Raw genomic sequence first — 23,166 nt, 5'->3', positions numbered from 1 at the left:
ATCTAAAATATAATTTATTTTTCTTGAGACACGTCTTTCAAGCAGAGGAAAGGTAATGGGCACACAAACCTTGATCATCTTCTTATAAAACAAGGCAGCATCCACATTTCAATACTGTAGCACACGAAATAATTTCTCAATTCCTACTCTGTCATAGCTTAAATGACTTACTGATTAAAATATGAGTAACAATAATTCTGGAGCTGAAAGACGTTCTCAAGCCAAAAGGTAACATTAAACAATGTTTTACTTCAAATTTAATGTCATGTAGGGTCACTAAAAACAAAATGTAAGGGATAAATGTAAGTGCATAAAACAGAGATAATACCAATTTCCACAAATACAACTTTTATTATCCAAAATCATCTTGGAAGGACTTTTTCTAATATGTCCATTTTCTAAATAAGATTAACCATTTGATGGGAATATTTCCAATTGTATCACCTCCTTCCTTGACTTTTTCTTCATCAACTTAGGGCCTGGGTTGTAGGCACTGTGGCTCTTTGGGATAGTTAAATGGGTGCAATTTGGCTGAGACTGCCCCTGTCTTAAATGGCCCAGGCTATAGGGCTTGCCAAATGGCTTTGGTTTGCAACCTCTTCCTTTGATATCCATTGAAGAACACATGTCCTACCCTCTTGATTGCACGCTTCTATCTGCTATTGGCTATCAGGAGCATAACAGTAAGTTCTAAGGTCCTTCCAGTTCCAAAAGCCATTGACCAACCCTGTGAGGCACTATGAGAGATTGGAGATTACTGAGGAATCTCTTCCAATAACATATGATATATAAAGGTAATTGTGATTCTATGAAGAATGAATAAAAATTGAAAACAAAACCAATCTTGTTTAAACTATTAAATGAAGTTTTAAAAAATAATGGAGTGGGTAGATGTATTGCCTATCAAATTAAAATTCAGGGAACACGTGTCAGTTATCACCTTCATAAGTATTATCTATAAGGTTGAATTAACTAAAGGTCTAACCCTAAACTAAGTGAGATATTACTGGGTTACTAAATATAGATGAATGGCTTCCTTTTTCCTTTAAAGATGGAAGAATCCCAGAAGTATGCCTGAATCAGAAGCAGAGGACTCATGTTCTAATGACAAGTCTGATCATCACCCTGAGTTCCATAAAGCTATAGCATATTGTAGTAGAAAGTATATCAGCATGTGAGTGGAGAGATTTAAGGGTATAGATCTCTATGTATTTCCAGCTCTGTCACCAACTGGTAACATGACTTTGGGCAGAAACTGTCTTATTGATTCTATTCCCTTACTTATAATATAAAGGAGCATAACTAGATAAGTTCTAAAGTCCTTCTAGCTCCAAAAGGCATGATTAACTCTGTGAGGCACTGTGAAAAAATTGGAGATTATGAAGATGAATCTCTTCCAATAATATGATACATAAAGGTGATTGGGATTCTATGAGGAATTAAATGAAGACTATAAGTGCACGATCAAAAGAAAAACTGTAACAGAACCTACTAATCAACTTAAAATAATCTGCTCCAGGTTATAAAATCTGAAAAGTACTATAATGATTATTCTTGTCATAACTGATCCCACTAATATAATTTTTAAAACCTGAGAGCTGAAGTCAGAGTACATACTCACCTCTTTCAAATTATGTGTGTGTGTGTATGTATGTGTGTGTGTGTATTCCTGAGTCACCATGAATACCTTTAAAAAATTCTAGAACTTTGGGCCAGGCATGGTGGCTCATGCCTGTAATGCCAGCACTTTGGGAGGCCGAGGCAGGCAGATCACGAGGTCAAGAGATCAAGACCATCCTGGCCAACATGGTGAAACCCCATCTCTACTAAAAATACAAAAATTAGCTGGGCGTGGTGGCAGGCGCCTGTAGTCCCAGCTACTCAGGAGGCTGAGACAGGAGAATCACTTGAACCTGGGAGGCGGAGGTTGCAGTGAGCCGAGATGTCACCACTGCATTCCAGCCTCGGCAAAAGAGCAAGACTCCATCTCAAACAAACAAACAAAAACTCTAGAACTTTGATTAAATTATATTTTTTGGGTCTATCAATTGAAGTAGAATTGGGCTGTGGATTCCTCTGTTGAGAAACCTGTTAGATGTTTATTTGGGTGGTGACACAATTAACTACTTTTGTGACCACAGCCAACTGTAACATCTATGGTGGTGATGAAAATAAAAAACTCTGGCCAGGCGTGGTGGCTCATGATTATAATCCCAGCACTTTGGGAGGCTGAGGCAGGTGGATCACTTGAGGTCAGAAGTTTGAGACCAGTCTGGCCAACATGGTGACACCCTGTTTCTACTAAAAATACAAAAAAAATTAGCCAGGCATGGTGGCAGGCGCCTGTAATCCCAGCTACTTGGGAGGCTGAGGCAGAAGAATTGCTTGAACCTGGGAGGTGGAGGTTGCAGTGAGCTGAGATCACACCACTGCACTCCTCCAGCCTGGGTGACAGAGTGAGACACGGTTTCAAAAAAAAATAAATAAATAAAGAAAAAAGAAAATACAAAACTCAAAACTCTTTCTTTGTTAGACTTGATGTCAAGATCAGTGGGATCAAGGAAAAATTAGGTCTAGGGGATTCAAGCATATTGAACTCATGATCTGTAAGTTGTAAACGACAAGGATCTCTTAAAATAAAGACCTTTCTCATGATAAAGGCACTACCCAATAATATAGTTAGCGTTCATCTGCATTTCTCCTCTTCAACTTGATCCAGATGCCATTACTTGGACGAAGAATCAACTGTCCTTCTAGACCAAGCTCTTCTCTTTTCTGGTTGGATTCTATCCAAAAGTGTCTCAGGATGCACGAAAGAATGGTCTTTTCTTCCATCACAGCAAACTTTTGACCTTCAAATTAATGTAGATACCATCGCTTTAGTTATAGATTTACCCCAAATGTGAGAAACAAGAGGTCCTATCATAGGAAGCAAGCCATTTTACATTTTCGCAGTAGGCGGAAGGAGAATCAGAATGGCTTGGGACACTTGTTAAAAATGAAGAGTCTTGAGTTTCCCTCCCTGATCCCACCTTGCACATCTATAGCTGGGGAGGATCAGAGAATTTGTACTCCAGCTGATCCAGATAAATCCTGAGCTCATTCAAGCTTGAGACTCACTACTCTAGATTATGTCTTAGTGGGTCTTTCATTTACTATGGATTCACCAAAAAAGCTTCAGATTCACCCGTTTCATTCTGGCCTCATTTTACCAATGTCTGCATTTACATAAATGACAAAATGCTAGAGATACTAAAACAAAAAGGGTTTATAATGCAGGGTGGTGATGTGCATTCATTTTGCTTAAGTACTAGCTGGCCATATGGCAAGCATTTTCTGTTTTGATTTGCAAAATGAAATTCTTAAAAGCAATAAACACAAAAATTAGGTTAACCATAAGTAATCATTAATAAAGTTTTTACCACAATAAGTTATATTCTACTGTAATTAAAACTCTACAACATTTTGAAACTCTACCACGAAGCTAATTATGTTTTATGTTATGGGTAATTGTGTCTCTCTCCAAATTCTAAGCCCCCCACCCCGTACCTTAGAATATGACTGTATTTGGAGACAGGTAATCGAAAGAGGTCAGTAAGTATAAGTGAGGTCATTGGGGTAGGCCCTAGTGTAGTCTGACTGGAGAGAAGATCAGGACACAGACCCACACAGAGGAAAGACCAAGTGAAGACATGAGGAGAAAATGGCATCTACAAGCCACAGAGAGAGGCCTCAGGAGAAACCAGCCCTGCCAACACCTTGATCTTGAACTTCCAGCCTCCAGAACTGTGAGAAAATAAATTTCTGCTGTTTAAGCCACCCAGTCTGTGGTATTTTGCTATGGAAGCCCATGCAGGCGAATATACTAATATACCTTTTGACCGTAATATTTTAAAACTACAAAGCACAGTGAGGGAAAAAAGAAACCACCTATTTTTTTTAAGGCTGTTGCATATGGGCAATGTCACATCACATCTCAAAGTAATCACTGTGAGAAACCCACCATCAAGTGGGCCTGAAAGGTCAAACCAATTCAGATGGATACAAACCTATACAGTTCCTGGGGCCAGCAGAGAAGGGCACGTAGGCATACGGATGGCGCCCTTGTGCATTCTCGGGGAAGAAACGCTCAGGCTGGAACTCCTCGGGGTTGGGGAAGTATCTTGGATCTCTGTGCAATGCATAGGGAATGATGACGGCTTCAGTGCCTTTTAGAACTCTGTAACCTGCTGTCAAGAAGTAGTCAATACATTATGAGACCGGAGCAAGATAGACATTAGAAAGTTTCCCTCTCCCTTCTACTTTAGATACAGCATACTTACCCACTTCACAATCTTCACTAACACTACGGGCAAATAAAGGAACAGAAGGAAAAAGGCGAAGGGTCTCCTTAATAACACATTCCAGATACCGAAGTTTCTTCAGGTCTTCTACCGTAGCGGGACGGTCAGACTTCCCTGATGAAAGCAAGTAGATAAGATGACCTGAAAGAGCAGTGGGGGCTGGGGGTGCAGATATCTAAAAAGAACAGGTGAATCAAGGCATGGGATGCTAAATACCCATCAAATACCCAACAAAGAAGAACACGTGGATCAAGGCATGGGATGCTAAATACCCATGAAATACCCTTCAAAGAAGAACACGTGGATCAAGGTACTGGATGCTAAATACCCATCAAATGCCCATCAAAGAAGAACACGTGGATCAAGGCAGGGGATGCTAAATACCCATCAAATGCCCATCAAAGAAGAACACGTGGATCAAGGTACTGGATGCTAAATACCCATCAAATGCCCATCAAAGAAGAACATGTGGATCAAGGTACTGGATGCTAAATACCCATCAAATGCCCATCAAAGAAGAACACGTGGATCAAGGCAGGGGATGCTAAATACCCATCAAATGCCTATCAAAGAAGAACACGTGGATCAAGGTACTGGATGCTAAATGCCCGTCAAAGAAGAACACGTGGATCAAGGCATGGGATGCTAAATACCCATCAAATACCCATCAAAGAAGAACATGTGGATCAAGGCAGGGGATGCTAAATAGCCACAGCTAAAGCAGAATTTCTAACATTATGCATAATCAAAATAAAATGGACAATGTGCCAAGTAAAATAAACAGACACTAAAGGTCACATATTGTACGAATCCATATATAGGAAGTACTCGGAATAGGTAAATCCAGAGAGACAGAAAGTAAATCAGAGGTTTCCAGGGCCAGGGGAAGGAGGAATCAAGAGGGACTGCTTAATCCTACCAGGTTTCCTTTCGAGGTGCTGAAAATGTTCTGGAATTAGGTAGACGTAACTATCGTACAACATGGTGAAGGTACTAAATGCTGCTGAAATGTACATTTTAAAATGGTAGATTTTATGTTATGTGACATTTACCTCAGTAAGAAAAAATAACATAAGGAATTAATACTTGCAACTCACTACACAAAGAATAGTTGCTCAAACGTTTTTTTCTTTCTTTCTTTCTTTTTTTTTTTTTTTTTTTTGGAGACAGTCTCGCTCTGCTGCCCAGGCTGGAATGCAGTGGTGCAATCTCTGCTCACTGTAAGCTCCGCCCCCCGAGGGGTTCATGCCATTCTCCTGCCTCAGCCTCCTGAGTAGCTGGGACTACAGGCACCTGCCACCACACCCGGCTAATTTTTTTGTATTTTTAATAGAGACACGGTTTCACTGTGTTAGCCAGGATGGTCTCGATCTCCTGACCTCGTGATCCGCCCACCTCGGCCTCCCAAAGTGCTGGGATTACAGGCGTGAGCCACCGCGCCCAGCTTAGTTGCTCAAAAATTCTAGAACTAGGATTGGGGGTAGAAGAAAAAGTGAGGCACAATGAGCAGAAAACACGAGAAGCACAGAGCAAAGATTCTAGTAATGATGACTGTGTCACTCATTCTGCAGGACCACAAAGCTTTGTGAAACTGGTAATGAGCTAAACTTTGTAGGGGATACAAAAGATTGAAGCCTATTCCAAAAGAACTTGTGAGCTTTTGGAAGACCAAATTTATCCACTCAAGGCAATCTAAGCAAAACTAAAATCAGTGTTAAAAAGATAAAATGATGACGAAAATGTTGCCAAAAGTGTTAGATGGTGTCCATTCTGCAAAATAAAAGCTTGCCTCTTAATATGAAATTCCAGTCCCGGCACAATCTGCACACAAAACTGCTTTTCCATCCTCATCTCCCAGTGAATGAGAGATGAGTTCTCGCGGTCTCTCACTCTCCACTATTGCCCTCCACACCAGAAACCTTTCCACTTCTGTGCCCTTGCTCATCTGCTTCCTCTCTTTCTAGAATGCCTTCTCTCTCCAGCTTTATTCCTTTAGTTTTCTTCCCCTGCTTCTCACTATAAAACTGCATCAGATACCACTTGTTGCTTGGCTAACTCAACTTTATTCCTTTTCACCTTGCAGCTATTGGGGGCCATATGACACGTGATTTTTAACAAGGATAAAATCGATGGAAGCCCCTTTGTGGCAGACTGATAATGGGCCCCAAAATATCAGGTCTTAATCCCTGCAATCTGTAAATGTTACCCTATTCGGAAGAAGAGAACTCTTGGCAGATTTGATTAAATTAAAGATCTTACAGTGGGTAGATTATCCAGGTGAGCCCTGAACACCATCACAAGTATGTCACAAGTATGCTTGTGAAAGACACACAAGCACACACATGCACACACACACACACCACACATGCATGCACGTGCGTGCACACACACACACCCAGAGAAAAGAGAAGGCGATGCAGAGACTGGCAGAGATGGCAGTGATGCGGCTATCAGCCAAGAAATGCTGGCAGCCACCGGAAGCTGAAGAGACAAGGAGTGGATATTTTCCCAGTGGGGCACAGCCCTGCCCACATGGTGATGTGGGCTCAATGACACTGATCTTTGACTCGGGTGTCCAGAACCGTGAGGGAACAGACGTCGCTGCTGTGAACCTCCCTGTCTGTGGATTTGTCACAGCAGCAGCCACAGGACACCAACACACCCGGTACCCCCACCTCCCCTGTCTTCCTGCCTTGAAGACGAACGTGATGCTTGGAACGTCAATCATGAGGACAAAAGCCAAGACGGTAGGGATGGCTGGGAGCAAAAGGGCAAGTCTGGGACCCTGGACATCCTACTGGCAGGACTCTTCCTCCGGGTTGCTTGCTGTGTAATAGAAATGTATCTCCTCGTAGCTTAACCCACCTTTTTAACCCACCTTCTCTCTCCTTTGTGGTGAGAGGCAATCTGTGAAACAGCTTTCCTGTACCTTTCTGAATAGTTTCACCCGCTCCTCCTTTCTCCCAAATAGCACCTTCTTCACTCAAATGCACGACCCATGACTCAAAGCTTCTGTTTCGCCTGGGTAGCAGTGAGACCCTTGAGGACAGCAGCACGCATCAGTGCACCCCAGCATCCGGCCTAGTACACCCACTTGCCAGGCGACTGGCAGAGGCCTGTGAGGGAATGGACGAGGCCTTGCAAAGGGGATGGTACTGGAAAGGATCCCGTGGGGGAGCCTTCCTGCTCATTACACTGTGTTTACAACACAGTGACATCTCTGCAGGGGACTTAGTACCACAATATAACCAGTGAAGGGGCCAAACATACCAAACACGTCATCCAATTCATGATCCACTTTTTTCTGGACTTCTGGGTTAGAACCCAACAGGTATAAGGACCAGTTTATTGCAGCTGCAGTTGTGTCGTGCCCCTACAAATGGAGAAAACAATAGCTTAAAAAGCAGAGTTATGCTGCGATGATTAGGAGTGACGAGAAACCTCTTCTGAATTGTCTCTGGATTTGATGACTGCACTGTGACTGCAAACATAAGAAATGAATTCTGTGCAGCACCTTGCCTCGGTGATAAACAAGGAAACAAGCCTGAAAAGCGGAGGTTCATGCCTAGAGACGGCAGTTCCACGCCGCACAGTGTTGCACGCTGGTGGGACGTGCCTGTGCTGTGTTAATAAAGGCGGCGTTCCATGGGCACGAGGTGAGCTGCGCCTTTGTGAACAGAACAAAGTCTGATTTTCACGAGCCTGCTTGTCAGGGCTGTACTTCTCTGCCTTCCCCCATCTGTCAGGTGGGCCTCACCTGTTGATGACGGGCACCAGGGGGTAGAGGTGTGGTTCTAAGTCATATCCTCTGCAGCAAAAATCGACAACAACCTCATTTCATACTTGCTGAGTTTTAGGCAAAATACTAAGCATTTTGCAGAAACTGAATTAATCTGCACAAAAACTCCATGAAAGACTCATTACTGTTCTTTACAGAGATTAAAAACTGAGGCCAAAGATGTGGTTAAATAACTTCTGTGCTAAACAGCTTAGTGGGAAGCAGAGGCAGAAACTGAGCCTGCGGCGTGTCCGATGACAAAGCCAGCTGAGCCCACGCCATTCCCTCCACACCCTGTGCAGTAAGGATGCCCCACCTCCACCTCTTACGCCAGCGTAACGTCTCCACCGCCACCTCTTACGCCAGCGTAACGCCTCCACCTCCACCTCTTACGCCAGCGTAAGGTCTCCACCTCCACCTCTTACGCCAGCGTAACGTCTCCACCTCCACCTCTTACGCCAGCGTAACGTCTCCACCTCCACCTCTTACGCCAGCGTAACGTCTCCACCGCCACCTCTTACGCCAGCGCAACGTCTCCACCGCCACCTCTTACGCCAGCGTAACGTCTCCGCCTCCACCTCTTACGCTAGTGTAACGTCTCGGGCAACCTTCTTCCCCACCCATTTGATATTTCAGGCCCTGGCCTCTTATCTACCTCCTCATCTCCCTAGCACATTTCCATATGCAAAAGTGGTGAGTTCTTCAGAAAAAAAAAAATGTATCTGGAAAGTCAATAACGGTAATCTACCTCTGTGAAACTTTGAGGACAAAAAGAAAAAACGAATTATTTCCTCTATAAAAGATCTCACTTTTCCATTTTTCCTATGTGGCACAAGTGATTTTTGTAATATTTCATTCTCTGTGCAGAAATCTTCAAAGTACTTGTTTTATAAAACAGCTCCTAAAATGAATTGCTCGGGGCTTATTCTGCAATTCTTAAAAGACACAGCCTACAGGTCCTGAGGTCGGCGCCTCTGCATTTTCCTAGCACTTGCAGTTACAAAACCTACTCGGAACTCCAGATGAGCTCCGGCCCGTTGTGCTCAGTTGTCTAAGTACGGAAGGAAGTATTCTGGCTAAACAATTTTAATAGCTTTCCTTGAATTTATGAGCGGAAGCCTGATCCAAATGCATAAGAGGAGTCTGCTGAACTTCCGGTTTCATTTCATCTGCCAACCGCAGAAAGCATGATAAGACAAACGTAAAGCACCCAGGCACACTGGTGGAGCAGGGGAGGACGCCCACTTTTAGCTCACAGCTGGAACCTGGGCAGTTGCAGCCTGCACCGGCCTGTGGAGGAGGCCACAGTGTCACTCACAGCCTGCACCGACCTGTGGAGGAGGCCACAGTATCACACTCACACCTGGTATGCTGCCTCCCTTTCAATGCAAAGAAGAAAACAATTAGAATGTCAAGGAATGTTAGAGTTGGAAGAAAAATCATTAGTCTGGTTCTGATTGTTTACGTGAGATTGAGAGGTTCCTGGTAGGAGATGGATGTGTGTGCACATGTGTGTACATATGTGTATTGGGGTGTGCACATATATGAATGTGTGTACGTGGATATGTACATGTATTTGTGCCTTTGTGCTTATGTGCACGAGTGTACATAGCTGTGTGCATTTGTGTGTGCATGTGTGTATATATGTGCATCTATGTATGTGTATATGTGCATGTGTGTATGTAGGTGTGTACATGTGTTTTTGTATGACTGCATAAATGTACATGAATGTGTGCCTCTGTGGGGGGTGTGTGCATGTATGTGTATGCATGCATGTGTGCATGCGTGTGTATGTGCATGAGTGGGTGTGTGTATATTTGTGTGTGAGTGTATGTATGCACGTGTGTGTGCATGTGGATATACATGTTTGTGTATGTGTGTGCATGTATGTGCGTATGTGCATGAGTGTATGTAGGTGTGTGCATGTTTGTGTATGTGTGTATATGTGAATGTGTGTATGTTGGTATATACGTGTCTGTGCATGTGTATGTGCATGAGCATATGTGTGTGTGTAGGTGTGTGCATGTGTGTGCATGGGTTTACATGAGTGTATGCGTTTGTGTGTGTAGTACATGGGCAAGGTGAAGATGTGAGATCTCTCTACTCCGACATCCAATAATAACACCCGGTATGTGCCGCATACTTACGGGCCAATCACGATTCTCAGAGCGCCTTTACAAATCTAATCATCATAACTATTCCATGAGGCTTGTGCTATTAAAATAAGAATATTCAGGCCCAGAACGGCTAGGTGAGGTGCTTGAGGTCATGGTTCCAGCGTGTTAGCTGGGATTTGGTCTTAGAGCCCACACACTTAACACCTCTCTACTTTTCAGCTAATTTAGATGTCCATTTTCTGCTTAAGATTTATTTTCAGTAAAGTTTTCTGCTTAAAAAAGTTTAAAACCACCAATGTAGTCCATCTCTCGCTTTACACATAGGAAAATCGTGACAGAACTCTGGAATGATCAGAACTATCTTATTTGGCTAATCAGCACAGAGCCTGAACTGGAACTCGGATCGGAAGACCCTTCACACAGCCTTCTTCTACCGTGTCGTGGAGCCTCACACCAGAGTGCAGGACACTGGCACTGCCGCCAGAGGCTGCCGCAGAGCAGCTCACACGTGGGTGGCAGGCAGAGCCATTAAAAACTCAGGTGCCTTTCACTCTGCTCCATGTGGATGATATTACTACATGGCTTCTAAAAACCATGTTTTATTTATTTTGCAATCCACATATAGAGAAAGTCCCTCTTTGTAGGATTTAATATTTAGGCTATCTTGCTAAAATGTACTTCACATATGTATGTATAAATTTGAAATCAGAGATCTTTTTAGAATCATGAACTGGCTGATTCTCTGTTGGAGGGCTCTTACCGTCCTTTAGGTAGAGCAGCTCATGGCAGCAGCTAAGTGCTCATCTGCTGGAACCTCAGAAAGCAGGTGGTGAGGAAGTGGACTTGCATGTCTGGGAGGTTAGAAGGAAGCCTGCAGCCACATGGAGAACTGAGAGCAATCTCTGGCTGCTCTTCTGCTTGGGAAAACTCTGACAAATCTTAGGTTTTCTTGAGGAAAAACAAATGTGTCTACTGCTGTGCCCAGCACTAGTCAAAATCGTTTTCTGAAGAAGTTGAGCTGGTACTTAATCAGTTTCTTAAATTTTGTAATTTCTAATTAAAATATAATGAATCTTCTTTAGTTAAACTACTTTAAAATTTGATTGTTTTAAAAAATAATGCTAAAGATTCTAACAATAACTGAAATTTGTTTAATGATATCTGAACCTAACAATATACAATACCTCAAACATGAAGGTGTCAACTTCTTCTCGAATATCTTCATGACTTAGCCTGTTCCCTTCGTCATCAGTCACACTTAAAAGCAAGTCAAGAAAGGCCCTGCGTTTATTTTTGGAGGGGGCAGAGCCCCTGCCATCACCTCTACAGTCTTCATTGGCGTTCATTTCATTGGCCCGTTCAGCGATGACCTGTATGATTTGAATGATAATCACATGCTTCTGTTTGGACTTGGATGCACCCTAGTAACACATTTTCTTATAAAATATGCTAGTTTCTTTCATTTATTTTTCTAAGCCTATTTCAACATTTCGACAACATAGGCTCTTGTGAAAATACAGTAAAGCCTCATTAATATTTTGGGGATTATCTGGTTAAACTTTTAAAAACAAATTTAATGTCACGCAAATTCCTAATTTCAAGTGCTATTTTTGCAGTCTTCCCAACACAAGAATAGAATCATAGTCTACTAGATAGTACCCTAGAGATTTGATCGCGCTAATGAGAAAAAGTTTAAGTGGTAGAGTGAATGCAATCATTATACAATAGTCTAATTATAGACTTAATTACATGTTGTAGAGGAGAAAAGAAACAGCAAGCAGATTAGTGAATTCACCCTCTATGCTTGCGATATATGCAGCTGCCCCCTCCCTTCTTCCAGATCTCTGCTCATTGTCACACGATCAGAGAGACCTCCCTCATCCCTGCCACCCCCGTCCCTAGCACTGCGACGTTTCCTAACAATGCTTTATTTTTCTCCATTTCCCTTGCCACCTGACATTATGTGATACTTCTGTCATACTTATTATTATAATGTGATATTATACTTACGTTATACTTATTATTTAGCATCTTTCTCTTCCAACTGAAACACTGCCATGCTTGTGCATGTCTTTTTCATTGATACATTTCCAACCTCTAGAGCACTGCTTGGCATTTAACAAATACTCACTAGATATTTCTTGGATGGATAAAAGAATGAAGGCCAATACACTTAATTTGGTTGTACATTTCAACCTTCTTTTCCTACCAGGTTAATTGACCAAACCTGCTACTAAGTGGCCTGAATAGATTCTAAGCAATTTGAGGGCAAAACCCCATGTCTTTTTTTATTCTTGGTGGAATTCCTAGAGCCCAGGCCTCAGTAGGCAATTCTCAATGTTTATTCAATGAATAAAATTGTCTATTCAGTCTGGAATTCACTTAATTATTGCTATTAAATATTAACGCACAAAATTTAAGGAAAAATATAATTATGAAATATAACCTGCTGGCTATTCTCCTATAACCAGGTGATCACACTCCACTGTGGCCAGCTCAGCCAACATTGCATTCATGGAACATCTACTGATTTATTCATCATTTGCTCTCTTGGGGGTAGGGTGTACTTCACCACAAGGATGTAATTCCAATAGATTTTAACCAAAATTTACAGCAAAGAAAGGACATATTTAAACAGGCAGTTTTTTAATACACTGAAATTATAATTTGATGTATATTTTCAATTAAATCTTGCTTTTTTCAAAACACATTATTAACACAAAGATTGACATCCTATATTCAAAACAACATCACTATCTTCTGGTTATTTTTGAATTGGAAATAGAATACTAATATCTAGTTAATTTTAATGTTTTCCATGTTAAGATACTGCTACCAGTGCTCTCTGCCTTTGAAAACGACTGCCGAATCCAAACATTTTCCAGAAAACTCCTATACACAGATCTTTGTTCCTTTATTCTTTTACACAGCACCCTGTTTGTTCATAAGTGTTCATAGCTCATATCACATGTTGTAATTATGTGTTGATAGATCACCTCTCCTATTAGAATAACTTCCTTTCAGGTACGGACCATATACACATGTCCTACTCATTACTACATTTCCAACATTTGGTATGGTGGTTAGCACTTAGAGAGTACTAAATTAATATTTGTTGACTACATAATTTAAGTATACATTTTTATACTTAAGTGTAATTTTTTTATATGAAAAATTGTTTTCTATTATTATTCAACTTTTATTTTCTGAGACATAGGCTCCACAGTCCTACACCGGGTATGTTAACAAAACATCAACATCATGGACTTACCAAAAGTTCTGGAAATGAACGGTGGGGATGGTTGCACAACATCGTGAATGCACTTAATACCACCAAACTGTACAATTAAAATGGTTATAAAGGGAAATTTTATGTTATGTCTATTTTACCACAATTTTAAAAGTCAGGGACTTACACTGTTGGTAAAAGTATGTAGGATCTTAAGGCTCTTTTTGTGTTCCCATCCTTCTTTAAACATAAGGTACCAGAGATCAAGCCAAAGCCAGGGCATCTTTATTCTTCGAAATATCATCTCACTCATTCTATAAATGGGATAAAAATACATCAGCTGTTGTATCAGAAATGTGTATTTCTTGAGCAATTCTTTAGTACCTGGCCTTGATGAAGGCAATCGTGGGAATGACGATGATTGTCTTAGAGGCTACTAAGAGCTCCATGTTTTATGCTCAACAGTGAAGGCATGGGCTATTACGCATCCCATGAAGCCTCAGAAAATAATGGGTTCTTTAAAGGAATGAAGAATTCATTATAAAACATCCTTACTAGATAGCCATTTGGTCTCTGCTTCTGTTTCTCCAGGGCGAGTTTCCCACTCTGCCTAGGACCTCTGCACCAGGGTTTGAGATGAAATCGGCCTCTTTTTAAGGTCCATCATTGGTCTGACCACCTTCTGGAGTGACAGAAGACAACTGGCTGCCCTCTTCTACAAGCGAGGGCTCTCTAAGTACCCATCTGTCACTTGGCTGTCCCAGCACCTCCCTTTCATGTCCAGCCATAGAGCAGAAAGACCCCTATGTGATCTCCTGCAGGACCAGCTTAGGTGCCGGTTCTTCAGAAAGACCTTTCCTGGCCTCTCACTCTGTAGGACACTTTGTTGTTTTGCTCTCTGATATCAATTTGATCTTTTCTTCCTGAGCAATTATTACAATTCATGAATTTCTTTGTCCGATGCCTGCCTCCTGTGTTATTCTGTTTTGTGTACTACTACAAAACCAGTCAGTACCCTGTGCAGTGATTGGAAGATCACAGATGCCTAATAAATATTGGTTAAAATGAAGTGAAATGAGCAGGAGACTTAAATATACTCAGCTCAATGCACTTCTCTGTACTTCATCAAGTCCTTGCCCTGCCTTTTAACAGGTGAATAATTGCAAGCAATTTTAGAGTAAAATTGACTGTTTCGATGACTAAAACAATACCTACTTGGTGCAGAAAATATGGGAAGAAGAATAACAACAAAAGGAAAGCACAAGAATGAGAAACACATACACGAGACAATGAGAACCACTGCTAACATTCTGTTATAATATCTGCTAGTTTTTTTCTATGAATAATTTTTAAATATAACAATTATCATGGTACAGAAAACTGTTTATATCTTTCTTTTCTCAGCATCATAATGTAAGCATCATTATGTACAATATAATGTAATCTCAATGTTAGAGAATAATCATTTTAAATTACTACATAATCGAGATGTGCCATAATTTACATAACCTTTACTGCTTAAACACATGCTTACATGATGAGGTTAACTTCTAGTTTAATGTTTAATTTTGAAACCATAAAAAGATACAACGCAGAAACTGTTAGCAATAATTTTTAAAGCCTAAATCAATAATAATTGTTAAAATAACTGAAAGGACTCCATTTACCTATAAACTGCACGGACATACTCGGAATCATCATTACTTTGAGCACCAATATTCTTCCCCATAGCTGTTTCTATAAAATATGGGTGAGAAGCAACCATTCAATTCACGCATGTTAGTTATCTCGTGTTTATTTTGCAGCGGCAGACACTAAAGACGTACATCCTGCTTTGTCCTTGTATATTTCAGAATTCTTCTTCCTCCCTTTACTCTCTTCTCTCGTACGGTCCACTTCTACTCCCTGTTCCTGTTCTTCCTTCCCTTCACCTCCCTGGGCAGTTGCTCCATGCCTGCCCCACTCACAGCCCTGGGCGTGGCTGCTGCTCCTCAGAAGGCCAGTGCGGCCGTAGAACCGCGCTGAAGAGCCCGTCACCCTTTCCGGTCCCCCCATTTGCCTTCCCGGTGGAGTGTGATTTCCTATTTGGGCCATTTTCTCTTTATGCCATAAATTTAGAAACAGATCGATGAGACTCACCACAGATGATATCTAAGGCACAAAGAGTGATGTAAAAAAAGCAGTTAAATGCTTCTTGGTTAATGTGTTTTTCAAGTTTCTTAACCAATATATTTGCTTGTTCATTCATGATATCTAAGAAATCTTCCAGAATGGTAAAATGGAAAGTGGGTGTTAACATCTTTCTCCTGGAGCGCCATTTGTTTCCAGTACTAGAAATAAAATATGTGGTTACAAAAAATATATCTACACAGAGAGAGAGAAAGAGAAAAGTTAACATCCAAAACGATTAAAGCATAAATATAGCAAGTCAACAAAATTCTCCTGAAACAGCTTCATCTACAGGTTCTCAAATGCTTTTGGCAGAATGACAAGGATATACACATATCTATAAAATATTCATCTATAGTTACAAAATATGAGTATTTTGGCCATTGTTCTATAAATGTTTAAAATAGCATTCATAAAATTGAAAAATTTAAGAATTTCCCTCAATTTCTAAGTTCCAAGTTTCTAATAATAAATTTGTTTCTCCTTCCATCTATACCTCAGTGCTCAGATGATCCTCACGCTCCATGGTTCTACCTTGACCTCTCCCCTCTCCAGTTTTCCAGAGTCCCTACTAGGCTCCTGCCTTGCTCTTGTGGGGCCCTCTCTCAGAGGATGGAGCCCTGTTTCTAGATACCAGCTCACTGTACTTCTCTGGGGCTGACCATCTTTTTGATTGGATTTTCAAGATTTCCCTGCTCCAGACACTCCTTTGCTTTACTGTGTCCTCCATCCCATCCACTCCCGTCCATCAGGACCTCCTGAGTCTTCCTGAACACTGGCGACAGTCGCTGTTGAATACCACAGCTGAAGATAACTGTTCACCTGGACTCTTGGCCTCTTGGCGGGCAAAGGCCAGCTGCCAGCTGGACCTTCCTTTCCAGCCTTTCTCCTCCTTTCTGAGAGCACAGTCCTGCTACAGAAAAAGCTACCCTGTGTTAATTCTTGAAATAACAAGTTGCACGTAGAAGTAACCATTTCTATAGACAGCTTTACAAAGGTACACTGGCATACCTTGTAAGAAGTCCTAGGCCAAGCCATGGTTCTAAAAACTTGTACATAGAGGATTTGTCAATTTGCTTTGAACTAGTTAAAATTACCTTAGGAAGAGAAAAACATACTTTAGAGACATACAGACATCAAACAACCTTCCTGTAATTATAGGAATACTGGCTAGAATACAGCTAGTTTCTAGGACATTCACAACATTTATTTTCTCCATGGTTCATTTTCAGTCCTGTGCCTCAAAGACATTCAGTTAGAGTTTTGAACGTAAAACTGGCATTCAGTCTTGGGGACTCAATGGAGTTGGGGGAAAGAAAGATGTCCCAGATGATTCTCTGGTTCCCGCCATAAACCAGGAACCAAGTGGAGTTATTTAATATGGGGAGGGGGACAGTGAGGTGGGAGGAGGCGAATCTGGAGGGTGGGCACATCTGGGGAGATGGAAATCATGGGTGTATTTTCAGGTGATGGTAACTTTGAGGCCTTCAGGTTGCTGTGGTCTGAAAGCAAGTGAGACAGCCAAGATAAGGCCTGAGCTGGAGATGCCTGTTCGGAGTGTCCCCAGCATAGAGGCAGCAATGGAAGCCATGAACGTGATCTGATCACCCAGAGTCCACGTGAAGTGGGAGGAGGGATGGGGTCTAGGGCTGAGCACAGGGTGCCCACCAGGCTTCTTGCTCAAGTCCCCTACTCTGGACAGATCTCCATCTGCATCCACCACACCAACTTCTATTAACACTAGGCCAACAGCAGCAGAAATCCTGTCTGCCCTTCTTGCTCTCTTCTCTGAGCCAGGATTCTGGAGAAGCAAGAGAAACTCCAACATTTTCACCATAATTAGAAAGACATGTCCTGGCACTACTTCCTAGGAAATTCAGTCTTTAATTTTGTTCGATGAAGAGAAGCTCTGTTTACCCCATCTTTGTTTCCTGACCCAAATCCTTTTCTCACCATACTACAAGATGATTTCCCCAGACCTTTCAACAAGTAAAAAGACTACAGCTTTTTGGAGGACTAATTTCAATAGCATGGGTTTGTAATATTTATCCCATAAATATCAAATTTGCATTGTCTTTTAAATTTGGACTAAGTTTATCATTGATATGAGACCCTGAGCAACTTGAGGGAAACATATTTTATTAGTCATATATTTTTGAAGTCTTAAAATAGTGTCTGGTGGATAACAAGTGCTTGCCTTGCGGAATAATTTATTTATGTTTCTAAAAAACGGTATCCTTTCAAAAAAAGAATAAATATAATGGGACCTGATAGCAGTTGTGCACTTATATCTGGAGAATGCTAATCTCCCAGGATTCAGGCTATACCTGGAAAGCATTAAATTGCACCTATATAGTCTAAAATACTTAATGGAATGTTTTTTGTACTGAAATGGCTGAAATATAAGGACACGTTATATTGATTCTGGTGAGATTCTCACGCTGTCAGATACACAGTACAATACTGATCATATTCACACGTACCCATCTCCACATTTTCTGCATTATAAAGGGCCACCATGGGCACCGGCCCGACCCAGAGCTTCAGCAGCGGCATGTGGCGGTACTCCTCTGTGTACTCAATGATCTGCTGAAAAAATTCTGGGGAAAAACATCAAATTTTAAATTCAATCAAGATGAGAAAGTTGTGACCAGTATTGGAAAAATGCTTGTTTTCTCATTTTGATAAATATACTAATTCTGTAATATGTCACTGTTAGAGGAAGCCAGGTAGAGAGCATGTGTGAACTGCCTGTAATATTGCAACTTTTCTGTAAGTCTAAAGTTTTTTTCAACATAGTATTTGCCACAGCAAATAAACACACATAATGCATGTTAGCTACTAGAGAATAATAATTATTAGGTTTTGATGTCCCAGAACGGGCATTCTTTCTAACGACTGCCCAGTATCACAGAGCTAGTAAATGGTGGAAACTGGCTTGTACCGAGCGAGACTCCAGAACTTCACCATAAACTATGCTGCTTCCAAATGTCTCTCAGATGAAGCAGTTGTCAAAATTGCTATGAAGGGAGCTGGGTGAAATCACCAGTGTCAACCATCCTGCGTCATGCAAATATACTGCCTGCCCTGGTCTGGTCTGACAGAGGGGACAGGGAGGTCTCAATCTGTGGTTCTAAGGCAGCAGGGCCAACAGCTGGGAGTAGCTGGGGAAGGCAGACATTGTCACAATGGACTGGAAAATGCTAGATTAGAGTTTAGAGGCCAGTTGGAAGCCAACTGCAATCTTCAAGGTGAAATGGCTGAGGCCAGCGTTTGGACATTAGCCGCAAAATGAAACGCAACACCTCTTGCATGTGAAAGACAAGATTCTTGAGAACAACGACTGTATCTTAGAATATTCTGATATCCCCAACTTTGTTGAGGTCAACACTGGGCACAAAGCAGGGCCTTACTAAATGCTTGATTGACAACTAAAGAACTTACTCTGACTTCTAGACAGTGATCTAGAAACTTTGCATGCAATAAATTTAATCCTTAAAGTAACTCTGTAATATAGTCACTTTAACAAGTAAAGGAGAAAGAAAACCCTCTAAGTTAAAGAGTTTTAAATAATTTCTCAAACAACTTGGATATAGTGTTGGAAATTGAACAGTGGTCTTCCTGATGCCAAAATCCAGAATTTGTTGGTGGAATAAAAAGTCCCTTTGTAAAAGACAGTATTCGTCATTGTCTTCAGTCTGAAAGTGACTGCAAGGAAAATTACTTTAAATAGTACAATCAGCTCACAGGTTGTTTTGAAACAGGTCTTTATTCACTAGAGATTTTAATTACTGGAATCCCCAAAAGAATATGATGAGACTTCAGTATATTACTTTTCAGGGGTAAGGGATAGGGGAAAATCTATATTTTTGTACAATTTATTTTTTAATACCATAAAGCCTTAGGACAAAAGGGGTGGTTAGCTCTGCTTTTAGAATTAACTGAGATGATTTTTACCAGTGTGATTTTCATATCTGTGTTAGATTACTTGTTACATCAGTCATGATGATATTTGGTTGGCAAAGAGTTCGCTTGATTTTTTTCTGTCAAAGTATTTTTAATATTTTGGTAAACACTCTTCCATGAGGCCTCATCTTGTGAAGTTGAAACGACAGCATTATTTTTATTAGAGAAAACAAGTGAAGATGAGAAAAAGTCCTTCAAGCTTTGGAGTTAGTTAATGCTCAGCCTGTAAAACGATTACTAGCAAATAATCCCAGAGGAAACTGGGTTCTGGTCTGGGCCAATTTTAAAATATGCCATTTTGGGCAAATCTTCTCAGTTCTGGGTATCTCAACTTAATCCCTGATGAAAATAAAACGCTGAGATCGAGTTCGCCCTCCCTGACGGGGGGTTGTAAATACCTGGTACTTTTGAGAGCTTTCTAACTTAACGTGATTTTTTTCCATCAATAAAATGTCCATCTCTGTTTTAAAACATGATTTTAATTAAGAAATTCACTCTTTAATAAACAAGGCGTTTGACACCTTCCAAAGAAGTCTGCCTGAAGGCCCTGCCGTCTCTTAATTGTTATCATGTAATATCCTTTTTTTTTTTTTTTTTTTTTTTGAGACGGAGTCTCGCTCTGTCGCCCAGGCTGGAGTGCAGTGGCGCGATCTCGGCTCACTGCAAGCTCCGCCTCCTGGGTTCACGCCATTCTCCTGCCTCAGCCTCCCAGTAGCTGGGATTACAGGCGCCCGCCACCACGCCCAGCTAATTTTTTGTGTTTTTAGTAGAGACGGGGTTTCACCGTGTTAGCCAGGATGGTCTTGATCTCCTGACCTCGTGATCCACCCGCCTCGGCCTCCCAAAGTGCTGGGATTACAGGCGTGAGCCACCGCGCCCGGCCTATGTAATATCCTTTAAAGGGCTAAAGTATGAAGGTCAAGCGGGAACTGAAGTAGCAGTCAAGTCTTGTGATGCCGGGAGGAAGCGTCCAACGAATCTCTAGTCTCTTATTTTCCAAAGTGGCAGCGAGAGGAGGGCGGCTCTAGGCGTTAAGGTGTTGGCCAGTTTAAAACCGCTTAGTGCTCCCAGGGAGCTTCTGTTCCTAAGGCTTCCCAAGCCAAGGCAGGAGGAAACGGCAGGGCTTAGAGAGCTGAGCAGCGGTGAGGTGGGAAAAGACCGAGGGCAGGGGTTTGGAAATACCGCATCCTGTGCTACACACAAAGAAAATGCTCACTTTGGGATGGGGCACTAGCAGTGTCGGCGGGTGCCAAGGGGCAACGACTAGAACTGGGAGTGCATTCTCCACAGGGTGACAGGCTCCTCTCTTCCTGCGGCCAGCGCCACAAGCAGCGGGTTCCTGGCTGATCGGAGGGTGGGAACGGGGCTGCGGACCCCGTTGCGCTCCTGGAGGGGCGCCGGCCCTTACCTCGCCCGTCCGGCTTCATCAGCAGCGCGTGGCCCACCAGTGGGTAGGCGCGGGCCACCGTGGGGATGGGTCGCATCTGCTGCCATTTCCGCGCGTAGCTCGCCACCCTCTGCAGCAGGCTCAGGACCAGACTGGCGCCGGCCAGGGAAACGGCACTCGCCGCGCCCCACAGCAGCAGCTTCTGCCACACGAGCCCCAGCCAGAGCCCCGCCATCGCCCCGGCTGGCGGCCGCGGGGTGCACTCCGGAAAAGTGCGGGCCCGCGGGGGCGTGGTGCGAGGCGGTGCCGGCTGCACACCGCCCACTTCCCCGCGCGGACCTGGTGCGCTCCCCACTGCGGGGTCGCCCGGTCCCCGGAACGACGTTTCCCGCCTGGGCGGCGGCCAGGGAGGGCGCCACGGGGCTGTTCCTGCGCCTGGCCCAGCCTACGCAGCACCGCGGCCTCCACGCCCCAGCCGAAAGCGAAAGACCGGAAAACGGTTTCCGGGCCCCAGGGCGTAGTGATTGCACGGGAGGCCCGAGGCTGCGCCGGGAGGAGGCCGGCGACACTTCCGGCCGCCTCGGGATGCGGGGTCAGGGGCTTCGGAAAGGTCACCGCGGCAGCCCGGCGCGCCCCAGAGGAGCTGTTCTGAGGGTACTGCGAGGTTGCTCTACGTGCGGGATTCCGCGGGCGGGCAGCCTGCTCTGGAGAGGAGAGGAAGGCGCATCCGGCTCGGAGCCCAGCTCTGCTGCGCGTCGCTCGCTCCCTGCGCAACCTGCAGCCCCGGGAGGCGAGGCGCGTCCTGGCTCCCGCGGGGTCACACGGAGCCCCGGGCGCTGTAATCCAGGGAGGCCTTGGGGACACAACCTTAGGGAAGTCAGCTACCCGTGTGTGTACGCTGGCCCACTGGGACACTGGGAGCGAAATGAGGTGGTTATGAGCCAGGTATTTTCCAAAATACGCACCAGGCATCAGACCGAGGAAGCCGGAGCCCCGGAGAGCACGCAGGGGCGGGTGGGAGAGGAAGGCGGGCGTGGCTGCTCAGCGGGTGCCGGGAGACCGCAGCCGCGGGGGACTCGCAGAAGAGCCAAGACCAGCCACCCAGCCCGGGAAGGGAGGGAAGGACCGCGAGAGGGTGCCCCATTTCAGCCTGGGGAGACGCGTGTGCTGGCCGCCAGTCTCTCTTCCCGGCAGAGGGCCCCAGTGCTGACCCCAGCCCCTTTTCCACGCTCGATGCTTCTTACAAAGTGGCCGGGCGAGGAGTGTCGCTCCCCGAGAGGCCAGGCCCTTGCTAAACACTAAAGTGTCAGGAAGATGAAACTGAATGTCCTGGATGCCCGCTTTGCTTAATTGCTAATTACGTTCGTTTACTCGAAGCCACTGCATAGGTTGCCCACAGCCACCTGCAGGGCCTCTTTAGTGCAGACAAAAACATGCCTAAGGCTTTTCTCCATTTGAATTTGTTTTAAGTCATCTGCATGTGCTGACGTGAAATAGTAAGTGAACAAAACAAGTTGCAGAATGGAGTGTGTAAAGTAACGCCTTCTTTGGGAGAAAAGGTTTCTTTCTCTACGGCTCCACTAATGTCTGCAAGCAAAAATACTGATCAGCTCTATGGAGTGGGAATGAAGATGGGGAACTTAACGCTTTTTATTTCATTCACGTCTACATTGTTTAATCACTTTAACACTTTAAAAAATAAATATGTTCACTTAGTATCTTTAAGCAAGTCTCATGGGCTTTAGTTTCCTCCTCTTTAAAGGGTTGAGGCTGAATTATAATAAGGTTAATTACAGCTATAAAAGTAAACAATTTGTCTATATCACACTGGGGATTCCAAAATAGGGGGAGGAAGGAAGGGGAGTAATGGTTGAAAAACTGTGTATTGGGTACTGTGTTCCCTATTCAGGTGAGGGGATCAATAGAAACTCAAACCTCAGCGTCAGGCAAATTTAACAAACCTGCACATGTGCTCTTGAATCTAAAATTAGAAAGAAAAAGGGTTTGTCTGTATCAGTCTCTGCTAACCTCTGTGGATAAAACCAGGCGGGTAACATACAACCCCTCCCCTCCAGAAGCAGAGAAGGGAGATTGCTCTGGGCAGCAGTGAGTCTCGGCCTGGGCAGAAATGGTCAGAAATGCTGCAGAGCTAGGAGGGGTAAAATGAGCTCAAGGGG

The 23,166-nt window shown here is 43.3% G+C and overlaps 3 protein-coding genes across 3 annotated transcripts in view; 1 reads left to right on the top strand and 2 right to left on the bottom strand.

Annotated features, from left to right (window-relative positions):
* Positions 1-1,650, bottom strand: part of KLKB1 (kallikrein B1) — a 48,236-nt gene extending 46,586 nt beyond the window's left edge. The window contains exon 1 of the mRNA XM_055385885.2: positions 1,622-1,650. The gene's annotated coding sequence lies outside the window, so the exon portion shown is untranslated. The remainder of the gene's footprint in view (positions 1-1,621) is intronic.
* On the bottom strand, positions 332-22,329 carry CYP4V2 (cytochrome P450 family 4 subfamily V member 2). Its single transcript, XM_055385887.2, has 11 exons — positions 21,011-22,329; positions 18,120-18,236; positions 16,648-16,753; positions 15,607-15,797; positions 15,135-15,204; positions 13,655-13,781; positions 11,423-11,608; positions 7,614-7,716; positions 4,323-4,457; positions 4,050-4,229; positions 332-2,852 (listed from the first exon to the last, which is right to left on the bottom strand). Exons 1-11 carry the CDS (start codon positions 21,222-21,224, stop codon positions 2,680-2,682), a joined length of 1,602 nt encoding a protein of 533 aa, XP_055241862.1. The 5' UTR covers positions 21,225-22,329; the 3' UTR covers positions 332-2,679.
* On the top strand, positions 21,575-22,714 carry LOC101141856 (collagen alpha-1(III) chain-like). Its single transcript, XM_004040722.5, has one exon. The coding sequence runs from the start codon at positions 21,575-21,577 to the stop codon at positions 22,289-22,291; it is 717 nt and encodes a 238-aa protein (XP_004040770.1). The 3' UTR covers positions 22,292-22,714.
* Positions 22,715-23,166: the final 452 nt, after the last annotated feature.

This window comes from Gorilla gorilla, chromosome 3 (genome assembly GCF_029281585.2).
Source record: "Gorilla gorilla gorilla isolate KB3781 chromosome 3, NHGRI_mGorGor1-v2.1_pri, whole genome shotgun sequence".
Taxonomy (NCBI): Eukaryota; Metazoa; Chordata; class Mammalia; order Primates; family Hominidae; genus Gorilla; species Gorilla gorilla.
Note: the sequence above shows the minus strand (reverse complement) of the source record. Positions and strands in the feature narration are given on the sequence as shown.

Excerpts from the sequence above, each read along its gene's own strand:
- CYP4V2 (XM_055385887.2), bottom strand. The coding sequence starts at position 21,224 with ATGGCGGGGCTCTGGCTGGGGCTCGTGTGGCAGAAGCTGCTGCTGTGG. Across the intron at positions 15,205-15,606 it reads TGCCTTAGATATCATCTGTG|AAACAGCTATGGGGAAGAAT; the intron begins GTGAGTCTCATC and ends CATATTTTATAG. Across the intron at positions 13,782-15,134 it reads TATGTCCGTGCAGTTTATAG|AATGAGTGAGATGATATTTC; the intron begins GTAAATGGAGTC and ends TCCCATTTATAG.
- LOC101141856 (XM_004040722.5), top strand. The coding sequence starts at position 21,575 with ATGCGGGGTCAGGGGCTTCGGAAAGGTCACCGCGGCAGCCCGGCGCGC.